General features: G+C 50.9%; 4 protein-coding genes across 4 annotated transcripts; all 4 read left to right on the top strand.

Annotated features, from left to right (window-relative positions):
- Positions 1 to 907: 907 nt before the first annotated feature.
- NECHADRAFT_44718 (uncharacterized protein) lies at positions 908 to 1,751 on the top strand (the record flags this gene model as incomplete). The annotated part of the gene is made up of 2 exons (XM_003040420.1): positions 908 to 979; positions 1,038 to 1,751. The coding sequence occupies 2 exons, from the start codon at positions 908 to 910 to the stop codon at positions 1,749 to 1,751; spliced, it is 786 nt and encodes a 261-aa protein (XP_003040466.1).
- A 663-nt stretch (positions 1,752 to 2,414) lies between these two features.
- NECHADRAFT_70613 (uncharacterized protein) lies at positions 2,415 to 4,242 on the top strand (the record flags this gene model as incomplete). The annotated part of the gene is made up of 3 exons (XM_003040421.1): positions 2,415 to 3,156; positions 3,220 to 3,885; positions 3,933 to 4,242. 3 exons carry the CDS (start codon positions 2,415 to 2,417, stop codon positions 4,127 to 4,129), a joined length of 1,605 nt encoding a protein of 534 aa, XP_003040467.1. The 3' UTR covers positions 4,130 to 4,242.
- A 697-nt stretch (positions 4,243 to 4,939) lies between these two features.
- On the top strand, positions 4,940 to 8,691 carry NECHADRAFT_44732 (uncharacterized protein; the record flags this gene model as incomplete). Its single annotated transcript, XM_003040422.1, has 2 exons — positions 4,940 to 5,133; positions 5,190 to 8,691. The coding sequence occupies 2 exons, from the start codon at positions 4,940 to 4,942 to the stop codon at positions 8,689 to 8,691; spliced, it is 3,696 nt and encodes a 1,231-aa protein (XP_003040468.1).
- Positions 8,692 to 10,554: 1,863 nt separating this feature from the next.
- On the top strand, positions 10,555 to 12,270 carry NECHADRAFT_44752 (uncharacterized protein; the record flags this gene model as incomplete). Its single annotated transcript, XM_003040423.1, has 1 exon — positions 10,555 to 12,270. One exon carries the CDS (start codon positions 10,555 to 10,557, stop codon positions 12,268 to 12,270), a length of 1,716 nt encoding a protein of 571 aa, XP_003040469.1.
- Positions 12,271 to 13,057: the final 787 nt, after the last annotated feature.

Below are 13,057 nucleotides of genomic sequence, written 5' to 3' on the forward strand. Positions count from 1 at the left end.
GGATGAATAAAAGAGCAGATGTGAATAATTCTTCACGATGATGCTACCGCAGACGTTTGACATCAGTTCCTAGAGTGTTGACTGGAGCGGTCTAGACTATGTCAATAGTGCCAGGCTGGGCTGGTCGACCCAGTTCTTACTGGGATGGTAGATTTGAGGGAACTAACATGTTTATGCCAATGATACAGTATCGGAAATGCTGATAAAAGTCAATGTCAGGTATTGAAGAATGAATGCTGTTATCCCTACTCGATATGTGATAGATTCGTGTCGTGCACTGGGCACTGGGTGGTGGACAGGATCAACCAAGCTCACTCGCCTGTAGATGTACTCATGACTCACCATCAATGTAACTCTCTGCCTGGGCATGGTTTCTGACTTCTCTTATCTGATCTTTGCCGCATTTAAACTATGTCGTGATGAAATCTGTTGATAATGCATCATGAGCTGGTACCAGCTGGTGATACGCTCCCAGGACGACAATCGCCGAACAATGATTGGTGCCCACGAGAACTCCTTGACCCAAGGTTGCAGCTTGCGTGCGTATCCGGCTCCGACTCTTGCTGCCGGGATGGTGGGCGTCAAGGTTCTGGACCCTTGTCGATTCATTCATTTTCTACCCCATTATTTCCTCTTTCGATGCCGTCTCCGACTGATAGGGTGCCTCCCAAATAGGAAATACCCCAATTACCCCTTACCCACATTCGCCACGCCGTCATCCCGTCTTGTTGGAGAGAGCTAGTCCGAGTTTACCAGGCAACATGTATCACGTATCACGGAACATTGTACTCTTCAAAGACTTTCCACGAGAGGTTAACAGATGAAGCCATCTTCCTTCGCCACGATAGCCACCAAAAACATCACGCCTTTCATCACCAGGTACACTTCCCTTATCTCGACCGGTATCATGGCTTCAGGTCTGGCTCGCAAGTATGAAATCAACGCCGACATGGGCGAAGGCTTTGGTCGGTGGAAGATGGTGAGTTTTGCAAAGTTTCAAGTCGACTGAGATTTTCGTACTGACAGACATTCTCTAGGGACCAGATGAAGAGCTGATGCCATTGATCGATGCTGCCAACATCGCATGTGGGTTTCATGCTGGTGACCCTTCGATCATGCTCAAGACGATCCGTCTGTGTAAAAAACACGGTGTACGAGCAGGCGCTCATCCTGGACTACAAGACTTGTTTGGCTTTGGTCGAAGAAAGATTGAAGTTGATACTGGAGACATGTACGCCATGATACTCTACCAAGTCGGCTCCCTAAAAGCCATGCTTGATGCCGAAGGCGTGGAACTGTCTCATATCAAGCCTCACGGCGAGCTCTTCTTCTACATGCAAAGGGACACGGCCATTATGAGAGCAGTTCTAGACGCTTGCGCTACCTTCAAAGTGCCAGTCTACGCCTCTCAAAACGCCGAACAAGAAGCCATGTGCAACGAGCTGGGCATTCCCTTCCAGGGCGAGGTATACGTCGACATCGACTACTCACCCGAGGGAAAACTCTTGCCGTTTGCAAAGTCTCGAACTGCGACGCCAGAGCTGTGTTTTGAACGTGCCTTTTCGGCGACGAGGACGGATACGGGAAAAGACATCAACGGAACCCAGTTCAGTTTTGGCTTTGGAAAGAAGCCGTTCAGCATCTGCCTTCATTCAGATGCGCCTACAGTCTTGGAAAATGCCCGGGCAGTGCGAAAAGCGATTGATGAAGCCAACATGGACAAGTTTGCTTCTGCGGCGCCTCACCTATGACCGAATGGCACACATGCTAGGCCTTGGTAGTCTTCGTCATTATCTCAGTACATCAATTGACATCAATAACGCGACATGCGATGTTTCCTCTTCATTAGCCGTATGCGTGATTGTGGTACCGATTAGCTGAGGCCTCATGACTTACTTGCAATTCCTTGATAGCCTCTCGGTAAGTCATTCACGCTAGTATCTGTAAACAGGCCACAATTCATGTCAACTGAGCCCCTGTAGCGGTTCTTATCTACATTGGACAAGATTGCTACCATGGCTACCGTAGTGGCCCACACCAACCAAGCCAATTTATCAGGGCGGGGGAATATCGCCTTACTGTATCAGGTCTCGCCGCTAATCCCAAGAGATAAGGACCCGGGCATCTGGGAGCAAAGAATCGGGGTAGTAATACCCTAGTATCATGAGCTCTCGAACAAGGGATCGTTGCTAGAATGGTCGAGGCCGAGTACAAAAGGATATCCCGGCCTACCTCACAAACATCCTAGCACTCCATCATCAAACATTCTTGTTGATCATTCCTCTGCCCTTGGATGCATGCCAATCATCTTCAAGGCCGAACCATTTAAAGGATTGACGCTCTTTGGCTCAATTGCTCAAGTCAAGCTTGAAACATACCGCCTTCATAGTCATCGCCATCGCTAAGCAACCACGATGGCGTCTCAAGTACCCATCCCTGGCACGGTTCAACTCGTCGATGCCCAGGGCATCTTACACGTCAAGCATGGTCAACAAGCCCGAGACATTGTCCTTGTCCCCCAACCCACCGACAACCCCGATGATCCTTTACGATGGACCGTCCCCCGAAAGACAAGGAACATCATCTGCGCCATGACGTGGTGCTTCTTTGTTGCTGCCATGATCTCGGGCCTGTCGCCGGCGTACCTTCTCATCGAGCGCGATACTGGTATTTCTGTTGCAGACCTCAGCACAGGAAATGGTCTTCTCTTTCTGTTCCTCGGCTGGGGTACAATGATCACACAGTGTCTTGCATTGAACTACGGACGTCGCTTGACCCTCATGGTGTCTATCATCTGCACCACTGGTGTAACCCTTTGGACCGCATACGTTCAGAACAGAGGGGAGTTCTTCGCCAACCGAATTCTTCTCGGCATTGTGTCTTCTCCACAGGAGACACTCATTGAGGTTATCATCGGAGATATCTTCTTTACACACGACCGAGGTTTCTACATGGGTGCCTACAGTTGGACCTTGTGGTGCGGCGCGTTTCTGGCGCCCGTGGCATCTGGATACGTTGCGCAGGAAGTTGGTTGGCGATGGATCCAATATGTCTTGACCTTTATCGGAGCTGGCGTCGCAGTTGTCACCTTCTTTTTCTTTGAGGAGACAATGTTCTACCGCCACAACAACGTTGGAGACTTCCGCGGTATCTCTGGTCTTGACCCAGATCACACGGGCAATGTCACCGAAGTGGTTGCTGATGCGAAGGCCGGTGCAGACGAGGAGGCAAAGATTCAGGCAGTCAACCGAGACGAGGATTCCGCCTCCAGGTCTATCCAGACATCCGCATTCGAGTCATCAGAAAGCACCAAGACCTACCTCGACAAGCTCAAGTTCTGGGGCTTCCGCGATTCACGACAACCCAACACTTTCAGGTTATTCTTCTTGCCCATCCAGCTACTCTTCATACTTCCTGGCATGTTCTTCGGTGGCCTCCTAGTCGGTGGAATCCTGTCTTGGTACAACGTCGTTGGCGGCTCGCTGGCCCTCATTCTCGGTAACCCTCCGTACAACTTTAGCGCCAACAACATCGGCCTTTGCTATCTCGCTTGTGTCGTTGGTGTCACTATCGGCTGCTTCATCTCGGGTTGGATGTCAGATGCTCTTGCCCTCCGCCTTGCGCGACGAAATGGAGGCGTCATGGAACCTGAGCAGCGTCTCTGGACCTGTCTCATTGCACTTGTGGCGCATCCTGCTGGCTGTCTTCTCTACGGAGTTGGTGCATCATATCAGATTCATTGGTTCGGAATTGTGTTTGGTCTCGGTCTCATCTCCGTCACTCTCCCAATGGGCTCCAACCTAGCCTTTACATATATTCTCGACAGTTACAAGGAGGTTGCCGGAGAAGGCCTTGTCTCAGCTATTCTCATCCGCAACATGATGGGTAAGTCTCCAGTTTGTGTTTCTGCAACAGGTCACTGACGCTTCTAGGCTTTGCTTTCGGTTACGCTGTTGTTCCCATGATTGAGAATCTTGGCCTTCGGTATGCTTTTGTGCTGATTGCCATCTTGGGCTTGGCCTTGTGGTGCAGCGCAATTGTGATGATCTATGTTGGAAAGACTCTACGTCGCTCTACTGCGCAGTCATACTGGAATCTCGTTGAGCGATATGGTGCCACAGCTCATTAAGCACATGAATGTTGTTCTATTCCGTAGCGATGTGTGGTGTTAGTGGTGGGGGAGAACTTTCGTGTATTTAGTCGAGCATCTACAGTCACTATCATAATAATACCTCTGGCTTCGCCTTATTAGTCCAACTACACCAGTGACGAGGAGAATTAAGACACAGGAGTCCATTGTCCTTCTTGTTCTCAATGCTGTTTTAAAAGAGGTCATCTATCACAACAGATAATACGGCCGTTTATTAGCACTTTGTCAGCTTTGTGAGATCTCCAAAAGAGACAATGACGTCACAGCGAACACAAGCCAATCGATAAGTTATCAGTCGACACTGAAGCATGACTTACGGTCGGATACTCACATGACGGCGTGATCGAGTCCCGAATGGCTTCACTTTCAGTCGACTCGCATAAACTTGACATTTCTGGCCCATGCCATGACCAAGCTAACGTTAGAATGCATCAGCCGACACACGGCCAGAGCCACGGCACTTACAACACTTTCTACCCCATGGAATTGCCAGAAACAGCAGAGACTCTCAGGATCCGGGACAATTTCCCCTTTCGTCTACCCCGCGCCGATCAATAATTGGGGTAGAAAGTACAGCAAGGGTTAGCTGCGGGCGCAGACACGTACCCCATTTTTGATAGCACTCACTGGGGTAACGATAAGCGGCATGCTTCAAGACATGACATACAGACGCGACTCTCCTCTGTCGTGTGTCTAATCATATATCTCTCGCTTGCCACACTAACATTAGGTAGCATCCTTAATCTTTATGGTTCATTATCAGACATCATGGGATCCACCGATTCAAGCATGCTGCGCAACATCCGCAAGGTCTTGGTGGCCAACCGAGGCGAGATTGCTGTGAGATGCATCAAGGCTTGCCGTGAGCTAGGAGTCCAGAGCGTGGCCATCATTACAAACGCAGACGCAACGTCTTTACATGCCACATTGGCGGACGAGGCAGTACTGTTGCCAGGAGATGACAGCACTGCATATACAAACGGGTAAGTTCATGGCATTACCCAGCTTGTAAAGCATGATTACTAAAAAGGCCTAATAGTGAAGCCATCTTGGACATTTGCAAACGCACAGGTGCTGATGCAATTATCCCTGGATATGGCTTCTTGAGCGAAAATGTCGAGTTTGCCGACATGGTGGCAGCTGCAGGCATCACATTCGCTGGTCCCTCTTCAAAGTCCATCAAAGCTATGGGCCTCAAGCACGAGGCGAGAGCCATTGCCGAAGCGGCAAATGTTCCAGTCATCCCGGGTACCACACTTCTAGCATCTTCTGAAGAGGCAACAGACGCTGCACGACGTCTGGGTTTTCCAATCATGCTCAAGGCTACTGGTGGAGGAGGCGGTATGGGATTGCAGATTTGCCATACCGAGGACGAAGTTGAGAAGGCCTTTGCAATGGTTGAGAGCCGCGCCAGCACTCTTTTCAAGAACAGTGGTGTGTTCCTGGAAAAGTACTACCCCCGCTCACGACATGTCGAAGTTCAGGTGGCGGGCAATGGTGAAGTTGTAGTCGCTTTCGGAGAACGAGAGTGTTCCTTACAGCGGCGCCATCAGAAGGTTATTGAGGAGTGTCCCAGCCCTTTTGTCGAGCGACATCCCGGACTACGAGAGAAGATGCTTCAAGCAGCTATCGATTATGCATCCCAACTCAACTACAAGAGTGTGGGGACCGTCGAGTTTCTTGTCGATGACGAAACAGCCAAGTTCTTCTTTCTCGAGATGAATACACGCCTCCAGGTTGAACACGGAATTACGGAACTGTGCTATGGAGTTGACCTGGTTCACCTGATGCTGCAACAAGCCGACTACGAACACGGTGGCAAGCTCGGAATCCCGTCTGACGTTCTGAAGGGACTTGGAAGACCACAGCCACTGGGTTCTGCAATCGAAGCCCGAGTTTACGCAGAGGTACCGCTCCACGACTTTGCTCCCAGTCCTGGCGTCTTTCAACACGTTGAGTGGCCCCAGGGTGAGGGCGTGCGAGTTGATACGTGGGTCCGAAGTGGCCAACGGATCACGCCTCTTTACGACCCTCTGATCGGCAAAGTCATGGTCCATAGTCCGGATGGACGAGCGGGTTCCCAGAAGTTGATGCTCAAGGCGCTCGCTGACACAGCCCTCCAAGGGGCGCAGTGCAACTTGGAATACCTCTCACGAGTCGTCGAGTCGGACATGTTTATCAGCGGTAGCACATTGACCAACTCACTTGCTACCTTCAAGTTCAAGACTTGCTCCCTACAAGTCATTGATCCCGGTGTGTTTACGACAATTCAAGATTACCCAGGCCGCATTACGGTTGGACACGGAGTTCCCCCTGGAGGCCCCATGGATGATCTGAGTGCCCGAGCGGCCAACATTCTGGTTGGAAATGACCCTGGAGTTGAGCTTCTCGAGGTTACCTTGTCTGGCCCAGAGCTCTTGTTTCACGAGGCAGCCATCGTTTCTGTCTGTGGTGCTGAGCTTCCGCTCACTCTTGATGGCAAACCTGAAGCAATGTGGTCCAGAATCATTGTCAAGCAGGGCCAAAGACTCAAGCTTGGTAAAGTCTCTGGGCCTGGCCTGAGGACATATCTGGCTGTCAAGGGCGGATTTCCAGAGATTCCCGAATTTCTCGGCTCAAAGGCCACTGCCCCTGAGCTTGCATTTGGTGGCCTCCAGGGGAGAAAGCTCCAGGTCAATGACATCCTTGCTCTCCCTAAAGAATCAGGGGCTTGGGCGGCTGAAGCAACACCTTTCTCTCTGCCACCCGAAGCCATACCAACCTTCAATAGCCGGAGCGTCTATTGTCTCGATGGTCCTTACGGTTCTGACGATATCCTTACCCCTGAAGGCCGAAAGACCTTGTATGAGACCGATTGGATCGTCAGCCACAACAGCGGTCGCAGTGGCATCCGCTTAGAAGGTCCACGTTTGAAGTGGGCTAGGACGTCAGGAGGTGGTGGTGGATCTCATCCGTCAAACGTCTTTGATTACGGGTATCCAAACGGGGGAGTCAACTTCACTGGTGAATCCCCCATCATCTTTGCTCACGACCGTCCGGACTTGGGAGGTTTTGCCTGTCCCACAACCCTCTGCTCAGGCGAGATGTGGAAGGTCGGGCAGCTGAAGCCGGGCGACACGATCCGATTTCGGCAGACGACTTATGACAAGTCACGAGAGATAACGCAGAGGAAGGATGCCTATCTCCAGGCCCTGCTTGAACTTGCACAAGGCGGCGGAGACGCCAGTCGGATGCCTTCTCTGGAAATTGAGTTTGGTGACGAACCCACGTCTTCGATCCTACATCAAGTGTCACCTTCAGGATCTCATCCTCGGGTGACATATCGTCAAGGAGGTGACACAAGCATCATCGTGGAATACGGCGAGCAAATTGCAGACCTACGAAACACAGCGTGTGTCCAGCTCCTCGCCAAGCAACTGGTGGCCGCAAACCTGCCGAGTGTCCGCAGTGATACCAACTTTGCCACCCTCACGGTTCGCTTTGATCCGTCACAAACAGATCGGACAAAGCTCCTCCAGCAACTCATCGACCTTGATGGCAGCATTGGAGAAACAACCGGTATCAAGCTCACTACTCGACAAGTCCGGCTTCCCATATGTCTCGATCATTCGTCACTGGAGGAATCTGCCCAGCGATACATGGCCAACATCAGGCCTACTGCCGCTTATTTGCCAGACAATGTTGACTACATTCGCAAGAGCAACGCTCTCGAAAGTCGTAGCAGCGTCTTTGATTCGCTGCTCAACACCCCATGGCTCACAGTGGCCGTTGGCTTCTATGTTGGAACACCGATTTTGTTCCCTCTTGATCCCCGATACATGTTTACAGGTCAGAAGTACAACCCCAGCCGAGCCTACACGCCAAGCGGCTCTGTTGGTCTAGGTGGCTCGTTGCTGGCCATATACCCAGTTGCAGCCCCTGGAGGGTATCAACTCATGGGTCGTACATTGGGCGCATGGGACACGGCTGGAAATCGCCCAGGATTTTCGGCAACGCGACCTTGGCTGTTCAATCACCTCGACTTGGTGAAGTTCTACGAGGTATCTGAGGAGGAGTACGATCAAATAGAGCGCGACTTTGAGTTTGGTCGATACGTCTTTGACGTGACCGAGACAACACTCGACATGGACGAGTACATCGCCAAGTTTGACGCAGCAAACCACGATCCGGATTATCAAGCCTGGCGAAGCCGCCAGTCTGCAGCGGCCAAGGAAATGGGGGAGCTTGAGCAGAAACTCTTTGAGGAATGGACTGCGGAAAAGGCGTCGGCCAACAACAACACAGGCGATGAAGATGAAGATGATCCCAAAATGGTCAAGATTGAATCCCCAGTAGACGCCAACGTTTGGAAGGTTCTAGTGGAACCTGGCGATGTGCTGAAGAAGGGACAGACAGTAGCAGTGCTTGAAGCAATGAAGATGGAGATCAACCTGGTGGCTGGTGAGGATCAAGCTGGTGCAGTAGTTGTCAAGATCAAACAGCGACCTGGAACTGTTGTGAGTCCGGGGACGGCGGTGGTGACAGCCCGGAGACAGGATTAAGATAGATTTATTCAAAAGACTCTTTAAATGTTTTCTTGCTTCTCCCTCTTGAAATGGCCCATTGCTTGGTGTTGCGTAGTGGAGAAGAGGTCGTTGTTGTGATCCAGGATGACAGCCAAGATAAGGCGTTTTGCACCACTTCAATGGGTTTCAAATATCCTATTCTTACTCAGAGTATCACGAGAATTGTTTTCATTGCATGACCTTCCACATCGGCCGCTATCATAACCCGTTGTGTTTTCATGAGAAACGCGTCGTCTATGTGGCCTACCCTGTAGCTGCATGTCGAAAAGGGGGGAATTCGTTGGAGCCGTACAGATCCGAGAGTGCCAGATACGATTTAATATTTAACACTTTGAGGATCTATTACCTTAGGAGAGCCTCGCGAAGCCAAGTTGAATCACATCTCTGAGAAGAAGGTCATCAGGTAAGGGGCAGTCGAGGAGGTTGTGGAGCCAACCGGGATAAATGGCGACTAGGGTGCGGGATGTTAGCAGATACTTACTTCTAATCGACTTTTCTCTGCGAGGAGAGGTAGTCCTTATTGTGGCATGACAGGCAATTGTCTCGTGGCGCTGGGGTGTATCAACCGCTTTGGGTAAAGATCAGCAAGCCCACTTTATCTCATTAATCCATTCGCCAGTCCTTATCCCTTCCCCCTGCTCATCGATAACCGGGCCGGGTCTTATCTCAACTCTCCCCGCAAACCCGGTCCACCGGAACGGATCATGTTTGTCGTCGTCTCTCCACCTCCTGACCAATTCGTTACTCTGTGCCGCTCACTCTCTCAGCCTGCATACGACAGCTCTCATGCGTATTGCCGCCCTTTTTCTCAAGGGTAGGGCTTATAGCACCGCCCCCACGCGTTAATCACGTCGCCATCTCGAAGCGACGGCCTCCTTTGCGCCATGAAAGGTCGACCGCGACTCCGTGTAGCCCCGTGCAAATACTGCAATAAGGAGTTCAAGCGACAAGAACACTTGGACCGTCACATACGAACCCGCAAGTATTCTTAATCCTCCAACTTTGTATCTTAATGCTGAGTATATAGACACTCGGGAGAGGCCATTTGCATGTTCTTGTGGTCGCACATTCTCCAGACAGTCCGTGATTCCCCATACCCCTACGCAATTATGCGGGTCAATGATAGTGATATTGATATTTCTGTGTGTACTTAGGGACCTTTTGAGTCGTCACTACCGGCTGTCTCAATGTTCAGACCCTGCTGCCAACCAGTGTGACAACAGAAGGGGCTCTACAGTCAGCCGACCACCTCAGTCCGCGCTTCGAACCTTTTCAGTCGAGCCTACCTCAATTTCTCCTCCAGCTGCAAATACCAATCACGGGAGAACGAATTCATTCACATTTGAGCACAACCCTCCTATGCCCGGAGACACCGTGTCCAACGTTGCACCCCAGACACCTCAAGAACAGTTTATGGGAAAGTTCTCGATACACGATCCCATTTACGAACCCTTGAATAACAACCCTGATGCCCTGTCAAGTAACGGTGGCCCCTCAACGTCTGGCGATGACCAGATGGACGTGACCGTCGAGCCAGCCGCCGACCTCACCCAACTGGTGGGCTTTGACTCCGACTTCTTCTCCCATGAAACAGGCATGATAAATGATTACCTGATGGGTGTTTTCTCTCCATTCGACTACCGGACACCAATGATCGACAATGTATCCGATGGGTACAACGGCATGGACAGGGGTCCGGTGGCGCCAGTTCCCAGTGTTCTGGGCCCTGATTATCGCGAACCATCGGCACCGGTACAGATCGCCATAGCAAGAGAGGAAGCCCAGGACTCTACGCCTGAGCCACGCGCGTTCACTCGTGCAACTCCAGTGGATCACACGATGCGGGATAGAGGCGAAGTTGGTGGATCATTGGACGCTATTGACGACGTTATAGGGACCAATCCTTGGGCAGTGTCCATGACTGCTTTCAGTAAACTAACTGCCGAGGTTGCAAAGTATGAGCATGTATTACCAGAGCCCTTTCCCATTCCATGCCGACAGACCTTATCGCGATATATTGCCAGCTACATTCGTGGGTTTCACCCCCATCTCCCTTTCATACATATCCCGACATCTTGTGTGGAGACTATGTCGCCTGTCTTGTTGCTTTCCCTCGCCGCTACTGGATCGTTCTATGGTTTCGAGCATACACACGGGTATGCAATGATCCTTTTGGCCAAGTCAATCACCGCTGAGAAGCTCGAACAACGTCGCCGAGAGTCTACATCACGTCTTGTTCGGAGTTTCCCACGGTATGCCGAGCTACCCAATAGTTCCTCTGGAGAGCACGACCCATCCACACGACCAAAGGTGACGCCACAACCCGTACCTACCCCCGTCTTCGATCTCGAGTTGGTACAATCTCTGGTGATCCTCCAGATGACCATGTCTTGGCTTGATGGACCATTTGCTGAGGATGCGTTGGCCATGAGTAGCCAACTTGCTGCGGTTACTCGCGAGGGTTTGAGTCACTCACCTGTGCAAGATGCGGACAACTCTTGGAAGGACTGGTCATTTGAAGAAGCAAAGCGACGCACGCTATTATCTGCTTACTTCGTGCTCAACATCCAGACCATCTGCTTCAACGTACCACCTCAAATCGCCACCTCCGAGGTCAATCTCACCCTTCCATGTTCTGAAGCAGAGTTTAAAGCACCTAATGCGGCTGCCTGGCAACGCCTACATCAGAAGAGCAATGTCCACGATATGGACTTTCAAAAATGTTTCAAGCAGCTGCTGTCTGGAAAGTCACTCCCCAAGGAAGTCTCGGCAGCCGAATTCGGGAACTACATGCTCGTCCAGGCCTTGTTGGTACAGATTTACTTTGAAAGACAAGCTGCCTCAGTTCTATTGAGCTCTTCGTCGAGCCTTTCGCCTTGTACGATCCAGCTCTACGACAGTGCTCTTGCTGCGTGGTCAACATGCTGGGATTCTGCTATTGAATCTGCATTGGATCCCTCATCCGTTCACGGACCATTAGCCTTCAACTCAACTGCCATCCTTAGGCTGGCCCACGTGCATCTTGGGGCTGACTTGTTCAGTCAATGCGCTCTCAACTCGCGGGATCCTCGGGTGGTTGCTCAAGCCTTTGAACCACATCGAAATCCCATTTTGCTTGGCTCCGCACATCTGGACAAAGCTGTTCTCCATGCCATCTACGCATTGAGGATTCCCGTAAGGGTTGGCATAGCGTTTGTGGCCCGAGGCCGAACGGGACATTGGAGCGTCCAGCATGCCATTAGTAACTTTGCGTGCGCACTACTACTTACGCATTGGCTCGAAAACATCTTCAATCTGGTCTCTTCAAGCGGACTCGGCGGTCTGAGGCATGAGGAGAGGCGTTTACTCTCCATGATTGAACGGCTTATTGAAGAGACGCATCTACATGATGGCCTAGGGCCAAAGGACTGCTACCCAAACCGGATACGACGACTGGCCATCGCTGCGGTGAAGCTTTGGGCTGAAACATGCCAGGGTATTCAGGTATATGAGTTGGTTCATATTATGGGCGAGACACTTTCTCTGGTCGCAGAGTCACTGGAGAGTCGTCTTTGAAACAAATATGCAGATGTAATCAAGTTCAACCTCATGGTCCACAGTAACCACCATCTCTCCCCAAACGTACGGCTTGCGCATGCGCATCGGGTCCACATACCGACGTTCCACATTGCAATACTTCATCTTGGGTCTTCTTCCATAATAATTCCGTGACTACTTTGAATGAGAAATGATATGTGAGTGTGGGCTTTTCGAGATAAAGAGAGGCGAACGATCTGAAGGCTAGTCCTCTAACCGGAACGGTTCACGATGACAACAGCCCAAATATGCCGACTTCGGAGCAATGCTTCAAGGCATATAATGAGAACCAGACTTTTATCTGGGGCAGACTACACGTTGCACAAAAAGATGGAGCCGAAGACTGTGCGGGATACAGCCCAGACATATCCTTGAGTATCCGTGTGTTCCCACAAGGAGGTTCGAGGAACAGAAGCGACCAACTGGTTAGTCCTGGGACAAGTAAGAAACCAACTGAATAGATCACATGATATTTAACGAGTGTTTTATAGCAATTTGACCAGTTTGACCCCCAAATACTTGATATGGGAGCGGCTCTCCTGTCCTCCGGTTTGATATCGCAGTCTCAAAACCATTTACAAAGAGGCTCTCGTAACGATGTAGTCGTATCTCGGATGGGATCAAGATGCAAGCTATAGTAAGCGTGGGCATGTGTCATAGTAATAGAAAGACATGGCTCCACATACCGAAACTTCGTGACACACTCGTAACCATGATTTGACGTGAAACTTCTTTCCACTGAGCTGAGTTTGTCCCCAAGGCTCGA

This window comes from Fusarium vanettenii, assembly GCF_000151355.1.
Source record: "Fusarium vanettenii 77-13-4 chromosome 7 genomic scaffold NECHAsca_65_chr7_8_0, whole genome shotgun sequence".
NCBI classification, from domain to species: domain Eukaryota; kingdom Fungi; phylum Ascomycota; class Sordariomycetes; order Hypocreales; family Nectriaceae; genus Fusarium; species Fusarium vanettenii.